The 20440-nt window shown below is 42.1% G+C and overlaps 1 protein-coding gene across 1 annotated transcript in view; it reads left to right on the top strand.

The window, feature by feature from the left end:
• LOC126278418 (uncharacterized) overlaps positions 1 to 20440 on the top strand; it is a 97788-nt gene that overhangs the window by 23875 nt on the left and 53473 nt on the right. Inside the window, exon 2 of the mRNA XM_049978528.1 lies at positions 6920 to 8955. Coding sequence (XP_049834485.1) covers positions 6941 to 8955 — 2015 coding nt within the window. The 5' untranslated portion in view covers positions 6920 to 6940. The remainder of the gene's footprint in view (positions 1 to 6919; positions 8956 to 20440) is intronic.

The raw sequence follows: 20440 nt of genomic DNA, 5'->3' as shown, positions 1-20440 counted from the left end.
TTCATGTAAACACTGTAAACAGTAAAATAATATCAACTGCTTGATTACTTAACAGTCACTGTAGGGTGCATGTAGAGGGTCATATTTGTGCAGATGAGTATTCCTTAATAATGAGATGAGATATACTATGCAACTGCAGTACACACCATTCAGTCAAAAATACGAAATACAAACACAAAGATAATGACAAATTTTAAGGTAAAGGGTAAATGTCACTTTGTTCATAATCATTTCCTTCCTCGACACTGTCGTTATCTGAGCTCTGGTCCGTGGACAAGCCACTGGAATTGCCCAAGGACATAATTACTTTTTCTGTATTGTATTGTCTATATTATCTCGACATTCACTTCACTTTTCCACGCTTCTTTAACAACCGTTTCTGTGTGGCGTACAACATTTCTTCACTTCTCTGGCGTTATTTGTGCCACTGTTTTCTCTAACAGTCTTTGAATTTCTGCCACAGTGAAGCTTTCGTTATTTGTTGCAACGTAATTTTTAATTTGTGCCCAAATCATTTCAATAGTGTTAAAGTGGCATTGGTATGGTGGAAACCTAGGAACGCTGTGGCATGTTCTTTAGCTACCACGTCCACAATATACTGCTGAAACGGTGGATTATTTTTGTTTACTATTTCCATGAGCTCAGCCTTACATAAATCGCCCTGAATTTTTTCTTTGTGGCGTTTCAGTCATTCAGAAATGTCGGCTTTTCTCGTTGGCATCGTTGGAGCTTTATCTTTAATAACTGAGTGGTATGGGGCTTTATCTATTAAAATTACGACCGGCCAATTTAAGTTTTCCAGTAGTTGCCCCTTGGCCGGCTGCTGTGGCCGAGCGGTTCTAGGCGCTTCAGTCAGGAACCGCACGACTCCTACGGTCGCAGGTTCGAATTCTGCCTCGGGAATGGATGTGTGTGATGTTCTTAGGTAAGTTAGGTTTAAGTAGTTTAAAGATCTAGGGGACTGAAGACCTCAGATAGTGCTCAGAGCCATTTGAACAATTAGCCAGTTGCCCCTTGAACCACTTCAAAAAACTATTGTGGTTCATTTCCTCGTGGTAGTCGTTTGTTTTCCTCGATCTGTAAACGAGGAGACCGTTGGGTACAAAACCAGATGCGTTTACAGCACGCAAGACGATAATTCCTGCGCTCCTTCCCATCGGAATAGCAAAACTTTCGCATATGCTATCATCTGCCCAATCTTTGCTAACAGGATGACCAGCGTTTATCCAGGTTTCGTCGAACCACACAATATCTTTAAAAGGCATTTAACGACAGTTCTCAAAAATCGACAACACCGCGCTATAATGTCGCTTCTCTCCATTATAATTTTCCGTCCATTAATTTTTTATACCGAAAACGTAGGGCTCTGACAACCGTCAACAATGACGTTTTGGTGCCACTGAATGACTGCCTTGCGAAGAGTAATGCACAGTTTTTTTAATTCTTGGATGTTCTTTTCCCTCCTAATATCCACATATGTGGCGACGAAGAGCATCTTGTTGAAAAGAGTGCAAGTTTGTTACAGGTGGTTCTGTCCTTCTCTTGCTTCCAGGTGTCGCTGTTTAGATGAACCAATCTCTTCCCCTTCCGCGCAGTATTACACCTCATAAATTCTCACGACTTTATTTTTGTGTGTCTTCAAGGCGTCTGCAGTTCTCTCGACTACCTCGCCCTTAGTTAGAGGCAATAGTGCTGCACCATTGGCTCCCTCTTTCTCGAAATATTCTCGCACCAAGCACACACCAATTCACGTGTCTGACCACGCAAAACATGAGCAGATCGTTGAACTTCCCGTTTAGCAGCCGCACTTTTTTTGCCCACTTCCGGTACAAGCTTCCGACATTCTGTAACTCGAAATAAACTCGCCGCACAGAGAAACAAAACTTGGAACGACAACTGTTTACGTTACCGGCCGCGAGCGTCGTCTACAACTGGCTAAAGTAGCCGCTACCTGCAGTAGCACAGAGATTTGACAACTGTGAACGGAACAGTAGGTGCGGCCAAATGCGTTCCCTGATTGGTTGCATTTCTGATCTGGATATAATGGCAAAAACGGCGCCATTGATGACATAACATCGCGCCAACAGCGCGCTATCGAACGTACACTTACATATTCACAAGTTGAGCCTGCAATCCAATTTTCTGCAGTCTCTCCAGCGACGACTCCTACACCTGACTTTCACCAGAACATGAAAACTCAGGTAACAGCTTTTATTCACTATGTAGGAAGTTCATTTTCATCATTAATCTAGAAAGTCAGCATCTCTATGTTACTCCTGCTGTCGTCAATGTGATGTGACCCCCCTCTCGAATAGGTAATACGAGGTGCATTCAACTTCTAAGGCCTCCACTTTTTTTTCTAATTAACTACTCACCTGAAATCGATGAAACTGGCGTTACTTCTCGACGTAATCGCCTTGCAGACGTACACATTTTTCATAACGCTGACGCCATAATTCCATGGCAGCGGGGAAGGCTTCTTTAGGAGTCTGTTTTGACCACTGGAAAATCGCTGAGCCAATAGCAGCACGGCTGGTGAATGTGCGGCCACGGAGAGTGTCTTTCATTGTTGGAAAAAGCCAAAAGTCACCAGGAGCTATGTCAGGTGAGTAGGGAGCGTGAGAAATCACTTCAAAGTTGTTATCACGAAGAAACTGTTGCGTAACGTTAGCTCGATGTGCGGGTGTATTGTCTTGGTGAAATAGCACACGCGCAGCCCTTCCCGGAAGTTTTTGTTGCAGTGCAGGAAGGAATTTGTTCTTCAAAACATTTTGCTAGGATGCACCTGTTACCGAAGTGCCCTTTGGAACGCAATGGGTAAGGATTACGCCCTCGCTGTCCCAGGACATGGACACCATAATTTTTTCAGCACTGGCGGTTACCCGAATTTTTTTTGGTGGTGGTGAATCTGTGTGGAAGGGGATCGGTAGATGAGATGTACACGTACAGAGAAACAAATGATTACGATTTCAGAAAAACTGGACGAATTATTCGAGGGAAAGAGCTTCACAAATTGAACATATCAACAACTGGTTGGTCCACATTTGACCCTCATGCAAGCAGTGAATCAGCTCAGGAGTGATTGATGGAATATTTGGATGTCCTCCTGAGGGATATCATGCAAAATTGTAATCAACTGACACGTTACATTGTAAAAATCTCGAGCTGGTTGGACAGCTTTGTCCATAATGCTCCAAACGTTATCAATAGGGAAGAGATCCGGTCACCTTGCTGGCCAAGGTAGGGTTTGGCAAGCAGTAGAAAGTCTCGCAGTCTGTGGGTGGGCGTCATGTCGCTGAAATGTATGCTCCGTGCCATGAAGGGCAACAAAATGGGTCGTAGAATATCGTCGAAGTACTGCTGTGCTCTAATGCCGTCGTGGATGACAACCAAAGGGTTCCTGCTATGAAATGAGATGGCACCCCAGACTACCACTCCTGGTTGCCAGGTCATATGGTGGAGAAGTCAGGTTAGTATCCTATTGCTGTCCGGGGCGTCTCTCGTCTGGAATCTCATTGACTGGAGTAGAATTGTCTTCAGTGATGAGTCATGCTTGGAAATGAGCCCTGACGACCAGCGTAGACGCGTCTGGAGACCCCTCGTACAGCGGTGGGATACCAAACTAACTGTTGTCCAACAACTGGGAGCTACTATCTGTGGTGCTGTTTCATTTCACAGCACGAACCCTTTGATTAACATCTGCGGCACTCTTATGACCGAGCGGTAAGTCGACGATATTCTGTGCCCCGCTTTGTTGCACTTCGTAGAAAGCCATCCTGAGTTTACATTTCAGCAAGATAATGCCCGCCAACACACGGTGAGGGTTTCTAACACTTGTCTCAGTGCTTGTGAAACCGTAACTTGGCCAGCAGGGTCGCTGTATCTCTCTCTAGCTGAGAACATTTGGAGCTTTATTGGCAGATCCAAGCATCCATTTCGGGACTTCGACTATCTAAGGCGCCAATTGGACAGAATGTGGCACGATATCCGCCAGAAGGACATCCAACAAATCTACCAAGCAGCGCTGTGGCGATAAACTGCTTGCATAAAAATGGTTGAAATGGCTCTGAGGACTATGGGACTTAACATCTATGGTCATCAGTCCCCTAGAACATAGAACTACTTAAACCTAACTAACCTAAGGACAGCACACAACACCCAGTCAACTGCTTGCATGAAGGTCAGAGGTGGACCAACGCGTTATTGAATTGCTCAATTTGTCAAGCTGTATGTACTGAACAAATCATCAATTTTTTATGAGATTGTGATCATATTTTGTCTGTACATGTACCGGCTTCGGTCCCATTCAGATAATTCCTTCTTGGTGTCAGAGCGTTTTAGCTTCTCTGCCTCTTTGACCAAGGCAGCATCAAGGAACGGAATCTACAGTAGGTCTGACAAACAGTTTTCCAGATCACTTAGCATGCACGCAATCGAACCGTTGTTGCGGTCACTGGATTTATGATTTCTCCTAGTGTTTGAATCTGAGCTTGGATTTTATAACAGCTGAATACTTCAGAACTCTTTATTTGTAATGGCTTGACGATACATCTACATCCATACTCCGCAAGCCATCTGACGGTGAGTGGTGAAGGGTACTTTGAGTACCTCTAATGGTTCTCCCTTCTGTTCCAGTCTCGTATTGGTCGTCGAAAGAGAGATTGTCGGTATGCTTCTGTGTGGGCTATAATCTCTCTGATTTTATCCTCATGGTCTCTTCGCGAGATATAAGTAGGAGGGAGCAATATACTGCTTGACTCCTCGGTGAAGGTATGTTCTCGAAACTTCAACAAAAGCCCGTACCGAGCTACTGAGCGTCCCTCCTGCAGAGTCTTCCACTGGAGTTTATCTATCATCTCCGTAACGCGTTAGCGATTAAATGATCCTGTAACGAAGCGCGCTGCTCTCCGTTAGATCTTCTCTATCTCTTCTATCAACCCTATCTGGGACGGGTCCCACACTGATGACCAATATTCAAGCAGTGGGCGAACAAGCGTACTGTAACCTACTTCCTTTGTATTCGGATTGCATTTCCTTAGGATCCTGCCAATGAATATCAGTCTGGCATCAGCTTTACCGATGATCAACTTCATATGATCATTCCATTTTAAATAACTCCGAATGCCTACTCCCAGATAATTTATGGAATTAACTGCTTCCAGTTTCTGACCTGCTATATAGTAGCTAAATGATAAAGGATCTTTCTTTCTATGTATTCGCAGCACATTACACTTGTCTACATTGAGATTCAATTGCCAATCCCTGCATCATGCGACAATTCGTTGCAGCTCCTCCTGCACTTCAGTAAAATCTTCCATTGTTACAACCTCTCGATATACTACAGCATCATCCGCAAAAAGCCTCAGTGAACTTCTGATGTTATCCACAAGGTCATTTATGTATATTGTGAATAGCAACGGTCCTACGACACTCCCCTGCGGCTCACCTGAAATCACTCTTACTTCGGAAGACTTCTCTCCATTGAGAATGACGTGCTGCGTTCATCTAGGAACTCTTCAATTCAGTCAGACAATTGGTCTGATAGTCCATATGCTCCTACTTTGTTCATTAAACGACTGTGGGGAGCTGTATCCAACGCCTTGCGGAGGTCAAGAAACACGGCATCTACCTGGGAACCCGTGTTTATGGCCCTCTGAGTCTCGTAGACGAATAGCGCGAGCTGGGTTTCACACGATTGTCTTTTTCGAAACCCATGCTGATTCCTACTGAGTAGATTTATAGTCTCCAGAAAAGTCATTATACTCGAACATAATACGGGTTCCAAAATTCTACAACTGATCGACGTTAGAGATATAGGCGTATAGTTCTGCACATCTGTTCGAAGTTCCTTCTTTAAAACGGGGATGACCAGTGCCCTTTTCCAACCCATTGAAACGCTACGCTCTTCTAGATACATATGATACACTGTTGCAAGAAGGGGGGCAAGTTTCTTCGCGTACTCTGTGTAAAATCGAACTAGTATCCCATCAGGTCCAGCGGCTTTTCCTTTTTTGAGCGATTTTAATTGTTTCTCTATCCCTCTGTAGTCTATTTCGATATCTACCATTTTGTCATCTGTGCGACAATCTAGAGAAGGAATTACAGTGCAGTCTTCCTCTGTGAAACAGCTTTGGAAGAAGACTTTTAGTATTTCGGCCTTTAGTCTGTCATCCTCTGTTTCAGTACCATTTTGGTCACAGAGTGTCTGGATATTTTGTTTTGATCCACCTGCCGCTTTGACATAAGACCAAAATTTCTTCGGATGTTCTGCCAAGTCTGTTCATAGAACTTTACTTTCGAATTCATTGAACGCCTCTCGCATAGCCCTCCTTACATAATTTATTGTTTGTCTGCAAGGCTTTGGCTATGTTTATGTTTTCTGTGAAGTTCCCTTTGCTTCCGTAGCAGTTTTCTAACTCGGTTGTAGTACCATGATGGCTCTTTTCCATCTCTTACCACCCTGCTTGGCAGATACTCATCTAACACATATTGTACGATGGTTTTGAACTTTGTCCACTGATCCTCAACATTATCTGTAATAGAGACAAAACTTTGCAAGAAGGGGGAAGTTCCTTTGTGTACAGTTGCTGTTGCCTCGCGACATGTGTGTTAAAAATGTAATTGAAGTCTCAGGTTTATAACATCCAAAGAAAAACATACGATGCCTGTTGTGTCTCAGCAGGCTTGTGTGGCCTAGCAGTTCTAGGCGCTTCAGTCTGGAACCGCGCGACCGGTACGGTGGCAGGTTCGAATCTTGCCTCGGGCATGGATGTGTGTGATGTCCTTAGGTTAGTTAGATTTAAGTAGTTCTAAGTACTAGGGGACTGATGACCTCAGATGTTAAGTCCCATAGTGCTCCGAGCCATTTGAACCATTTTGTTGCGTCTCAAAACCTGATTACTTTCTGCCTTTTTTGCAGTTTTAAGCTGCAACTGACTGCATGCAAACAACCGGACTGTGTCAACCGGCTATGGCAAGTACAGTGCCGAAAATGAAGACTGGCGGTTGGCAACGTGTGGTGGCGTGGTGTGCCGCAGTAGCTTGCTGCCTGTGGCTGGTGAGCATCTTCTTCTCTCCCGGCCGCCCCGCGGACACCACAGCCGCCGCCCGGGGATTCGGTGACGCCTCCAGTGGTGCATCGGCCCAGCCGCTCCTGCAGGCCACCTCCGCCGCTGCCGCCGACAGCGATGCCGCCCATGCGGCAATCCTGCAGCGCTTCCTGCAGCTGTACGGCTCGGCGCCTCCGCGCGTGTCGGAAATTGCGGTGGCCACTGGCCCTCAGCAGTCTCAGCTGGGCGACGACGACGGTGCGGCAGACGAACGGTCAGAAGACTCAGACGACACTCAGCAAACTGCACAATTCGGAAGGTCAGATCTACCAGTAGCTACTCCCTTCCGCCAAACCGATCGAGAGGGAGCTGCAGAGGGAGGTCCAGCTGATGTCCAAGCACCAGAAGCAAACGAACTCCAATCTGGTGCACTCGACAGCAACGCAGCTGCTGCCGTACTTGGAGAAGAGCAGACGCGCGAGAGGACAGCTCCTTCCAGAGATTCGCTGGAACTGACGAACCGGGGCGAAAATAATTACACAGTTATTGATTATCAAGCGCGGCAGGACTCCACTGGGGGAACGAAATCAGTGATACAAGCGGTGGATAGCGGCGTGTCAGGGGTAAAGTATGACTACCGAGGTCAGTGGTGGCCTTTACAGCCAGATAATAGAGGGCCGCAGCTGCCAGGCAATATGGATCCAGTCCAGAGTTCTCCCCAAGATGCACCCATGATGCCGAACGATGTCAGTGCGAATGTAGACACTAGATGGCGAGATAGTGCAACTTTCGAAGCCTACGCTCATTCTCCTACACAACGGCAAAGACTGCAGCACAGGACAATACAGGTTCAGTCACCATTGAGACCTGTCTATATCCCTGAAGGTATGATGTGGAGGTATCCTCAAGAATATCCACCAGTCACCAGAAGTAAAAATCCTGAGGTTTCGTTTCACACAAGGGAAGAAATGCAACAACCAGTTTTATACTATTCGAGATCTCCAGAGCAGTTTACCCAAAATGGAGACTACCGAAATTCACCTGCTATGGCTAGTAAAAATATTAATTATCCAAGCAAATTTGCAGCATGGGATCCAGACTCATACGAGGGCGCAGGCAGGCACGCACAACGCTACAACGCCCGAGAAACGCCTGAGGTCGGAGGTCAGAAACTGTTTGGCCGCAGGTACTTAAGCGTCAGTGAGACAATGTCGCAAGAGGCTACAGATACGTATGACGAAAATACTGGAATAATACAAAAGGGAAGTGATGCCACAGAGAACAAATCCTCATCAGAAAATGTAGCACAGTCAAATGAGGGCGACAACGTTCTGCATGTCACTTCTAGAAGTTTGACTAACGAGGGTCCTCCTAATGGCAACAGTTATGAAGTGACAAAAGACAAAGAAGTCTTTATTCAGGATTTAGAAGTGACGTCAGCTGACAGCATCGACAAGCTAGGTAAGACGGAAGGGAAGGTACTGGATAAGAATCCGAAGCACATAGAAGAAAGACAGTCAGTGATACAAGAACAAAACAAAAGGAAATCTGCAGGGGAAAGTGTGAAACTACAAGAATATTCAACTCAGTATAAAGAAGCAAAAAACGTCAGGAAGGTGAAGAGCGAGAGTGTCATTCAGAAGAAAGCTGGTGTAATTAGGGAGAAGAACGAGGGGCTGAAAGGGAAGCTGAAGTGCCCTGACGGCGACCTGGTGAGCGTACAGGACGGAGGCCGGCTCGGTAACAAGCTGTGGGAGTACGCGGCAGTCTGGGCCCTTCCCCGGGTCTTGCCGGAGCTCAACAAGACGGCGGTGGTGCCGCGGTCGCTGCTGAAGGCGCTCTCCAAACTGTTCCACAACCTGTCGCTGCCCGCGCTCGAGGACCTACCGGAGGACTGCCCCGCCAGGTACGTCCCACCAGTGACTGGGAGGAGGGGCTGGTCTTGATAGCTCTGTGAAGCCGAACTACTTCCAACCGTTGGTCATTTTCACATGAATGGTGTTGTCCGAAGGCCTTCCTGCAAAGATCTTAGTACACTACTGGCCATAAAAATTGTTACATCAAGACGAAATGCAGATGATAAACGGGTATTCATTGGACCAATATATTATACTAGAACTGACATGTGATTACATTTTTACGAAATTCTGGGTGCATAGATCTTGAGAAATCGGTACCCAGAATAACCACCTCAGGCTGTAATAACGGCCTTGATACGCCTGGGCAATGAGTCAAACAGAGCTTGGATGACGTTCTAAACATTCATGGTGGTGTCTGTTTGTTCTAATCGTGTCTCCCTACCACTTTCGCGCAACGACGCTCTGAGAGTGTTTTTTAGGGAATTGACTAGTTTGTACCTGGGACTTGTTGCTGGTAAGGAGACGCCAGACCACACATGACATGTAGAATTCAGAAGAGTTCAGTGAGACTAGCGATGATATAACCAAATACTAAATGATCTCAGCGTCAGCTCCACTGCACTCCCTGTAAAAGAACCTTGATACTAACTAAATTTAGTGGAAGGGGTTCAAGGCTTTCCTATTTTTAGTTAGCTGGTAAAATAAAGTCGAAAAAGCAGTTAAGTTTACCATTGGAAATTTTATTCTACTCACAAAACATCGTTTATAAATTGCACTATTGATAAAAGGAAGTGTTTTAATACATGATGGTAGAAACCAACTGCGTTCAACAAAAATGTGAACGAATATTCCCTGAATGGGTTTCCAAGTTCTACAGTGAATCGAAGGATGAATTATGCCATATCACATCTATAATCTAGGTTTAAGTTAAGTTTCACAAAAGAGAAAACTATCAAAATGGTCTAACTTGTCGTAAATTACAGTGGCTGATGTGACTTCTCAATAATTATATAACAGAGAAATCATCGCTTTTCAGATTTTTGCTTCAAGTGGCAAATGAGCTTCAATTTACGATCGCCACTAGTATTATGCAAAAAAAGGGGGTTTAACAGATGAGACTTCTGCAGTTCTGAGTGAAGCTTTATGCGCTGTTATGCGGCATCACGTGCGTTCATTACCTTGTCGGTGTTCCTCAGGGGGCCGCGGCCGCCGCAGCTCCGTCCAGCTCGCCCTCTCAGAAGCAACTCTCCACTTCTCCTTACTACAATTTACCGAAGTTGGTTTAAAAAAACTATCTGGCTGTGTTTTTATCCGACTAATCAGGGTCTCAATGTTAACCTTTAGCACTGCCTACAAAAATTCTGTCTATCCAATGAGAAACGTTATACTTTTCGTGGTGGGGCAATGTTTTTTAAGTTTGCATCGTAACAGAGACGCGAAAAAGTCTCACCCTAAAACCTGCAGCTGGTGTGGTCCTTTTAGCGTTATCGTAAGATCTATACTGTTCTTCTGGAGGGCTCTAGCTTTTAATATGGGCTGGTGGGGGGGGGGGGGGGAGGGGGGCGGTCCTTGACGTAACAGAGACGCGAAAAAGTCTCACGCTAAAACGTGCGGGTTGTGTGGCGCTAGTGGTTAGCTGGCGACGTGGGTGTCCAGTCCGTCCCTTATCGTAGGGCCTTCTAGCTTAACACGGTTCTGCTCTCGGCTTCTGTTCTCGTTTCTCCCCTCGGAACTGCATCTGCCTCATGGTGGGAAGGTATGACATGCATTTAGGCATTCTTGTGTTAGTCTGTGGTATTCCATTTCCTCACTCGTTACTCGAATTACTTTGGTTAATTTAATGTCATGATTTATTAGGAGCTATATGACATACTACTGGATTTGCTTATCATGTCAGGGTTTTCGTGGAAGGTGTTGGATTTGCCTGACACCTTACATATCACCACCCTTCGAACTTAATTTTTGCACTGAATTTAGGCAATGATTGTATCGTTGTCTAAGTTAGTCAAAAATTTTCTGATTTATCTCAATTTTGTTGCATACTGTTCAACCACGTTATTCTGTTCTATGCTAGTTTGTATTACTAATTTATATTTTTATATTTTTCCACATTATAATTAAAAATGACAAGAGAAGAATATTTTTATACTATTATTAATTTTTAATTATTTTCTTGCTTTCTTTATGAGTGAGGTTTTTTTAAGAATTTTTTAAATCTAAAGTGAGGAGTCTTTCACATCGATTTTCTTAGAAATATTGTTTTTATAAATGTAGTAATTAAGTAAAATCTATTCCTAAGACATTTTCTAAATATCATGTGCAAGTAAAAATGTTTTTATTTCGAGATGCTCATTTCAACATTGTTACACTAACAAATAAGAATTATTTCCAAGAATTGCTTTGACAATGAAATACACATACACAAGTATTGAGATATTATCCTAATAAATGGCACAAATGTTAAAAAAAAGGGAAAACATCCAACAAGATAATTTTTTATTCTTTGTTTTTATAAGGAGAAAATAAGTAAAATATAGTTATTCTTTTATTTTTATGAGGAGAAAATAAGTGGAATATTGTTTCTTTATATAGGTCCATTTCAGAACTAATGAGTTATTTTTATCGATAGTCTATTTTTTACTTAAGTCCATAGTCAATGACCGTTATTTTTTTAGTTTATTAGCTGTCTGGTGTGCTTAACTTATTTAGATTTTCACATGTTTCTTTTGCACAATTCCTACATCACATAATTTGATTTCACACATTCACACAATTCTATGATGGACTTGAGCGAGATGGATGTGGGCAAGCATTTGATGTACAGGTTCTTTCGTCGTTCCTTGTTGGTTTTGCAGTGTGTGTCGCTGTTGTGGAGGTCCCATAATGGAATGGAGCTGTGAGTGCAGAATCTCGTGGTTTACTGGCTTTGTATGTGTGAAAGACATCGTTATGTGTCGCTGAAAGCGGTCGTTTTTCGTTGTAATACTTCACAGACGACTAATTTATAATAGGATAGGGATTGGGGAAGGTATGTCGTCTATTCTTCACCCATCTTCTTTCTTGGTCTCAATCTTGCAAATCTTCATCTTCTGTTCTTCCTGCTTATTCTCTGCTTCTTACTTGCTTCTTGGTTCTTCTCTGTGCAGGATATGGAAATATTTTTTGATAACTAGTCGCTTTGAAGTTCTCCTCCTAGTAACAGTTTGATAAATTGTTTGGGCATGTCATTTTTACTTTGCGGAAGTTCTTCTTCAGTTTCGTGCATCAGCGTGCTGTTTAATAGCAGTAATGTGACTTTTACACATATTTTTTGCCAGCAGTGGCTTGCCCAAGCGGTCTTCTCGTTCGGCCGTTTTTTGCTCGCTCCGCTCAGGGGTTTTCGAGCGGTGAAACTCTGGTGTCTGCTTGTTTGTCCATGCAACCAGCCCCTTCTGACATTCGGCATCCCGTCACGTCTCTGCAGGGCGCTGTCACTGTCCATCCCAGCAGGGTTCCACCTAGAGGGGAAATTTATTGCCTACTTTCGCTACAAGGGCCTTCTGCTGGTCTCGCTGTCCTCGTGTCTTGCTAATTACATCCTTTTCTTTCCTGATACTTCTCGCGTTGCAACTTGGGTGTCGTTGCATCTCTTCCTTGCTGGAGTTTTTACAATGGTTCTTACAAAAAGTTTTACTTATGATCATCTAACATGTATCTAGTACCTACTTGTTTTACGCCTTCTTAAAAAGCTTTACTAATTTCGGCGCCCATTCCATGTTACAATTCTAACATATTTGGAGTCTTAACGTCTACTCAAGAATCCTCAAATTCGTTTTTTTATTTTTGTGTAGTGTCGTGGTGTATAGCATTTTAGTATTTCATGCTGTTAGACTATCTACGCTTTATCCCTTCACCTTAATCTATGGTACTATTGGTGTTATTATTGAAACTACTTTCTTTTTCCCACCTTCCTCTCTCTTCAGTCTTCTTTCTCCTGACGATCTTATCTGCAACATAATCTTGCAATATTGTGCTGATTATTTACCAGTAATAAAATTAATCTTCAAACTTTTTGATATGGTACACCTGGTGAAGTCCTAAGGTTATGCCTGTTTTTGGGTCCATTAGTTCCACAGCATTATCATGAGCAATTCGGCTAATTATGATAGATTCTTTGTATGCAGCGTAAAACTTATGTATTTTGTGTTTCTGTTTGCTGGAGAGATGATGTGATTTTACAATTACTTTCTGGCCTACTGAGAATGTTCTTTTAATTGCTGTTCTATCTCCTCTTTCTTTTCTTTTAATGGCTGCCTTTCTGATGTTGGAGAGTGCTGTTGCTATGATTTGTTTGTGCTGTCTACGTGGTATAATAAGAAATCTAACATTCTCTCTGGTTATGTTTGGGGGTTCAATATTTTTATGTACAGTAACTGGAGGTAGTAGTGTAGTGCTATGTGGCTTTTCATTTATTACTTCTTGAAAATCTTTAAGGTATATATCCCAAGTGTTGTCTCTTTTGCCTGCATATAATCGGCATAAAGTGCCTATGTCCATCATAGATCGTTCTGCTGGATTTATGCTAGGTTTGTACTTAGATATGTAGATGGGTTTTATTTTGTGTCGTTTTAACGTGTTCTTCCATTGCACTTATTTGTATTGTGGGCCATTATCAGAAATTACTCGTTCAACTCGATCTACTTGTCTGAGAAAATCTTGTCTAAATGCTTTACATATAGCAAGACCTGTTGCCCGTTTTAATGGTGTCAAGGTAACATATTTAGAAGTAAGTTCCAAAACGACAAATATGAAAATATATCCATTTTTTGTGCGTGGGATGGGCCCCATCAAATCTGTTGCAGCTATTTGTTTTAACCTTTTAGGGATTATTGGAAACATAGGTGGTTTTGTTTGGAAAGTGACGTGTTTAGCCCTCATACATTTTTTGCATTTGACTAATACTGTTCTAATTCATCTTTCCATATTAGGAAAGTGGCTTGTTTGTTTTATTTTTAAAAAGCATTTCTTTGGTCCAAAGTGGCCATCACTTAAATGTGTATACCATATGTATTTATTAATTAGTTCATATGGGATATAAATTAACCATTCATTCGTTTTAACATTTCCTCTAAAAAATAAACATTGTTTTTTACGAGATAATGCTGTCGAATGTCTGGATAATCCTTACTTCTCCACTTGTGTTTGATTCCTACTATTTCAGGATCCTTGTCCTGTTCTTTGCCTATGTTTTTCAATGCTGTCGTAATGTAGTTTTCGAAAGGTACTTGTTTCATATAGTACATTGTAAACTGGTCTTCTGCTGCTTCCAAACGTATGTTATGGATGCACCCTGTGGACAGCGTGATAAAGCATCTGCTAATACATTCGCTGGTCCTGGTGTGTGTGTAATAGTGAAGTCAAATTCTTCTACTATTAACATCCATCTGGCTAACCTCCCATGAGTTAGTTTGGCGGATAACAGAAATTCTAATACTTTGTGGTCAGTATATACTTTTGTTTTTCTTCCGAATAGGAAGTATCTAAAACGTTGGAAGCCCCATACAATGGCGAATGCTTCCAGCTCGGTGACTGAACAGTTTCTCTCGCTTTTTGTGAGTACCCGACTGGCAAAGGCAATTGTTCTATATGATCTTAGCCCTGCCTGTTCGTATTCTTGGAATAAAACAATTCCTAAACCTATTTTCGCGCTATCACTGGCATACAAAAATTTTGTGTTAGATCAGGATGTGCTAAAATCGGTGCTGTTGTTAGTGCGTTTTTCACTTTTAAAAATTCTTCATTGGCTTGTTGATCCCATACACATGGCGTGTTTTTTCCAGTCAATGTACATAGGCGTGATGTTGCGAGAGAGTCGATCCAAATAAATTTTTTATAGAATCCGGTTAGACCTAGAAATCCTCTGAGAGTTTTCTTATTATATGGAGTACAGAATTCTTTGATTGCCGTTAGGTTTTCAGGGTCGGCCATTACCCCTTTCTCGGAAATTATGTGTCCTAGAAATTTCACCTCTCGCCTTCCAAATTTGGATTTTGTTATATTTACTGTGACCCCATGCTCTTTCATGATCTGTAAAAACTAATTTAATGTGTCGTTGTGATGTTCCCAAGAGGGTTCTGCTACAATCACATCATCAACATAACAAGTAATTTTTTGTAAAATTTCAGGACTGAGTATAGTATTAAATCCCCTAATAAACGCTGCTGATGATATGTTTAAACCAAATGGCAATCGATTAAACTGGTAACATCTAAAGAAAATGAGATAAATGCTGTAATTTTTCTACATTCTGGGGCCAATTCTATTTGCCAGAAACTACTCCGTAAATCAACTGATGAAAATATCTTAGCACCGTGGAAGTTTTGTATCAATTCCTCTAATTTTTCTGGGCGATCTGTCTCAGTGATTATGATTGTGTTGATCTGTCTGGAATCAGTCACTAACCTGATGCTCCCATCTCGTCTTTGTACAATATGGAGCGGGCTGTTATATGTGGAGGTAGCTGGTTCAACAATATCGTCATCTAACATTTTAGGTATCTCCTGGAATACTTTATTCCTGTAGCTTAATGGGATTGTATAGGGTGGCACTCTAAATGGTTTGTGCTGTTTTACTTCATACTTGTACTGAAAGTGTTTAATACTGCCAGTCTTAGGTAAAAATACCTCTGCTTTATCTCGTAAAACACCGTCTAATTCTCTTTTACTGTGATCCGAAATACCTTGAACTTCTTGCAGTTTTTCGTCGATTTCTTTATGGACTTCTAACATGAGTTGAGGCGATTCCTTCTTTTGTGCATACCATTCTAATTCTTCATCCTCTTTATCTCGCGTCATTCTTAATTGTTTGTTTATAAATGGGATCTCTTCTAATTTTAGCTTTTGCTCAAAGAGAAGTGTGACATTCCTGAATGTTACGCTACCTTTCCCCATATTTATTATCGCTCGTCTCTCATTTAAAAAATCTGCATCTATAATCGAATCTACAGTTAGTTTAGGTATAATCACGAAGTTGGCTTCGACCTTTTGACCTTGGCACGAAAGAGTTAACCTTGTTTGTCTCGTAACTTCCGCAGCATTGTTTCTAATAGGACCTCTTACTTTAATCTTACGTGTTTTCAGAACTGGCAATTCCTCATTGGCATTACACTGCAAGAATAAATTTTCTGAGATCGCAGTCAGTTCACTTCCGCTATCAATTACAATATTGACTGGGATATGCTTTACCATGGCCTTCGCAATTGATTGAATTTAAAAGGGTTGGTTCTGTTCTTCTTCCTCTTGCATCAACGAATCCTCCACTGAATCATACATGAGTCTTTTTAGGAATTTCCCTTGTGAATTCGAACTTTCTGTAGGATGAGATTCGACTGCTACTTCGCTCTCTTTTATTTCCTCTTCCCTACTTCTTCCTTCATTTGCGCTTTCTTCTACATTCTCAACTTTTTCCTCATCCTCGTCTATCTTCTCCTTCTTCGCTACTTCCACATATTCGCATCTACTGTAAATGCTCTAATTATCTCTTCATAATTTCCTTCATTATATACGTTGGGTTGTGTGCCCACTTGTAACTTATTTTCAACTTCTGTCGACTGCACATTATCCTCATTGAATTCGCTTTCCCTGGTTTCCATGTTAAATAGCTCTACAGTACTCATTACTTCGTCCTTTCCTCCTACATTCGTTGTGCATGCCTCTGGTAATTCATCTTCCTCGTCAGTATTCTCAAAATTAATTTCGTCCCAACACGATATTGTTATTTTCTTGTCTTCGTTTTCATCTGATCCCTGCGGATTTGTTTCTTCCTTCTTCTCTTCTCGTGATAAGATTTTTACTTCTCTGTTAAAGGTGTTGCAATTGTCCTGGGTCGGTGCGTCATTCTGTTTGGCATGGGCGCTTAGCTGTCAAATCGAACGTTTATCGGGGTTTGGTGGTCTTACCTCGACCTCTTCTATCTGTATTCGCTTTTCTTGTTCAGCTCGTTGATAGTGGTTTCTTTGTTGATAATTTGTCGTTATTCCCTCTGTAATAGTTGTTGCCGTTCCTGGGCGAATTATAGTTATGGCCATATTCTTTTCTAAATCCATAACCGGTTCTTTGTTGAAATCTATTGTCGTTTCTTGGTGCGAAGTTATCATGTGGTTCATAATTATTGTTTCTTCGTACTGTGTCTTGTGGATTCCACTGCTTTTTGCTTTCGTTTTTACGTGCGCTTCGTCTTTTTCTTGCGTCATCTTCCGAAAACATGAACTCTAGTTTCCTTAGAATACCTTTAAATGCTTTGACGTCATTGCCTCCGCGACCTACTAATGATTGCTGGTATTTCAATGGCAGCTTCATCGTGCATAATTTAATCAACTCTCCGTCACTCTATGGTACATCTAAGCACTGATTTTTGTTTGCCATTACTTCGAAAAATTTCACGGGACTCTTCTCTCCTGAGTTTTCAAAATATGGGTTCTGTAATAATTCGTACTTCACTCTGTTCTGTGCTTCGCTGGACCAATATCGTGAGAGAAACTTCTCTCTGAAATCTTCGTACTATCGTTGTCGTACTTCGTCAAAGCTCCATTAGAAATTCACGATTCTTCGCCACTTTTGTTCCTGATCATTTCTCCCGTCGTTCTTTCCGGTTGTGGTAGGTCCATTGGATATTGTCCACTGTAGCTTTCGCGTACCCACGTTGCAGGCAGTCTGATTTCACACATGCTACTTTCCGCCTGTGACTGGAATCATAAATGCGTAATATCTTAGTTAATTGTTTGTTTTTCCCGTGCTGTTACAGATACGGATGTGGTTGCAGACTCTGTGCTTGTTCGATCCTGTTCACTACGCTCTTCAATGGTTTGCAACAACTCTGTTCGCAATTTGTGAAATTGTCGTTTCGTTTGTGCTTCTATTTTGACTATGCGATTATTATATCTTTTCACCGCTGCTTTTGTGATACGTTTGTGTAACGCACTGTTTTCAACAATTTCACCCACTGTACTGTTGCTTGTCTGTTTCTCTACTTTCTTGACTTCTCCCTGGTTGTTGTTACGTAATGTTTTGATCTCGTCCTGAATGTCATTACGCAATGTTTGTACGTCCGCTTGAACCTTGTCAATGTCTGTTCTCAACTGATTGTAACCTGTTATTAAGTTTCCTATCACTTCTAGAAATTCTTTTGCCTCGTTTTCAATATGATATAGGTGTAACAGAATTTTTTTGTTTTGTTCTTTAATCTCACGCATTTGTCTTGTGGTTTCTACATTCTGAATTTTAATTTGGTTCGCTATGTCTTTACTTTGCCTTGTCATGGTTTCCGTAATTTGTTGTAATAATTCTGCCAGATTGGTGGGTCCTATTGCGGTTTGTTCCGACGTCCTAAGCTCTGTGTTTTCGCCCAAGTGGTGATTCGCAACCGATTGCATTGAACTGTGCTGTGACACGTTTCTGCTCGCATTCCTTGTACTCTGTGGTGAGGGAGCTCTGATTACTCGTACTATGGGTTCTACGTATTTAAGACGCAAGTTAGAATCCTCATCGCCTGTCTCACTACTTTCCTGCTCCTCTGTAGTATGCTGACCTAGGTTTTCTGTGCCTTGGCGTACATTATCCTCGTTATGATGAGTTATCTGTTCTGTTTCTCGCGATACTGCATCGTCTATTGTACTGTCCTCTATTCTCTGTCCATTTTCATGCTGGGTCTCTACCTCAATTCGGTCACGGTCTCGATCTGCCATTGCTAATCTTTCCGAATCCCTTATTTTTTGTTTTAAAAGCAATTCACGCGCCCTACTTCGCGTCAACATGCGCTCATACGATCTCACGGGTTTCATAAACTTTTTGTTAACACGATTTGACAAACAATTCACTTACTTTTTGGGTCAGAATCAACTTGTCAACGATGTATCCGCCAACTACGCGCTTGCATTCGAGAGAAAACTTAATTCTAACAATATTAAAATTCATAACTTAATTATGCTATTGCCTCTGCTACAATGTCTCACTATTTGTTGAATACTTTTACTATTTATCGCCACAGCTACTGTTTTCGACTATGTATAACCTTAGAAAAATGTTTTACTACGAAAATTTTTCAGCACGATATTTTTCTGACCTAGTTAGTCATGTGGGCGACCTTCAATCATGGTATTTTACCATCCTGGCAGGGTCGCCATTTTCTAAACATTCATGGTGGGTGTCTGTTTGTTCTGTATCGTGTCTCCCTACCACTTTCGCGCAACGACGCTGTGACCGTGTTTTTTAGGGAATTGACTAGTTTCAACCCGGGACCTGTTGCTGGTAAGGAGACCACACATGACATGTAGAATTCAGAAGAGTTCAGTGAGACTAGCGATGATATAACCAAATACTTAATGATTTCAGCGTCAGCTCCACTGCACTCCCTGTAAAAGAATCTTAATACTAACTAAATTTAGTGGAAGGGGTTCAAGGCTTTCCTATTTTTAGTTAGCTGGTAAAATAACGTAGAAAAGCAGTTAAGTTTACCATTGGAAATTTTATTCTACTCACAAAACATCGTTTATAAATTGCATTATTGATAAAAGGAAGTGTTTTAATACAGGATGGTAAAAACCAACTGCGTTCAACAAAAATGTGAACGAATATTCCCTGAATGGGTTTCAAAGTTCTACAGTGAATCGAAGGATGAATTATGCCATATCACATCTATAATCTAGGTTTAAGTTAAGTTTCACAAAAGAGAAAACTATCAAAATGATCTAACTTGTCGTAAATTACTTCTCAATAATTATACAACAGAGAAATCATCGCGTTTCAGATTTTTACTTCAAGTGGCAAATGTGCTTTAATTTACGATCGACACTAGTATTATGCAAAAAAGGGGGTGTAACAGACGAGACTTCTGCAGTTATGAGTGAAGCTTTATGCACTGTTATGCGGCATCGCATGCGTTTATTAACTTGTCGGTGTTCGTCAGGGGGCCGCGGCCGGCGCAGCTCTGTTCAGCTCGCCCTCTCGGAAGCAACTCTCCACTTCTCCTTACTACAATTTACCGAATTTGGTTTAAAAAAACTATCTGGCTGTGTTTTCATCCGACTAATCAGGGTCTCAATGTTAACCTTTAGCTCTGCCTACAAAAATTCTGCCTATCCAATGAGAAACGTTATACTTTTCATGGTGGGGCAATGTTTTTAAAGTTTGCATCGTAACAGAGACGCGAAAAAGTCTCACGCTAAAACCTGCAGCTGGTGTGGTCCTTTAAGATCTATACTGTTCTTCTGGAGGGCTCTAGCTTTTAATATGGGCTGGGGGGGGGGGGGGGGTCCTTGACGTAACAGAGACGCGAAACAGTCTCACGCTAAAACGTGCGGGTTGTGTGGCGCTAGTGGTTAGCTGGCGACGTGAGTGTCCTGTCCGTCCCTTATCGTAGGGCTTTCTAGCTTAACACGGTTCTGCTCTCGGCTTCTGTTCTCGTTTCTCCCCTCGAAACTGCGTCTGCCTCACGGTGGGACGGTATGACATGCATTTAGGCATTCTTGTGTTAGTCTGTGGTATTCCATTTGCTCAC

The sequence above is a fragment of the Schistocerca gregaria genome, chromosome 6 (genome assembly GCF_023897955.1).
Source record: "Schistocerca gregaria isolate iqSchGreg1 chromosome 6, iqSchGreg1.2, whole genome shotgun sequence".
NCBI classification, from domain to species: domain Eukaryota; kingdom Metazoa; phylum Arthropoda; class Insecta; order Orthoptera; family Acrididae; genus Schistocerca; species Schistocerca gregaria.
The sequence above is the reverse complement of the archived record's forward strand: the minus strand, read 5'-3'. Positions and strand labels throughout refer to the sequence as shown.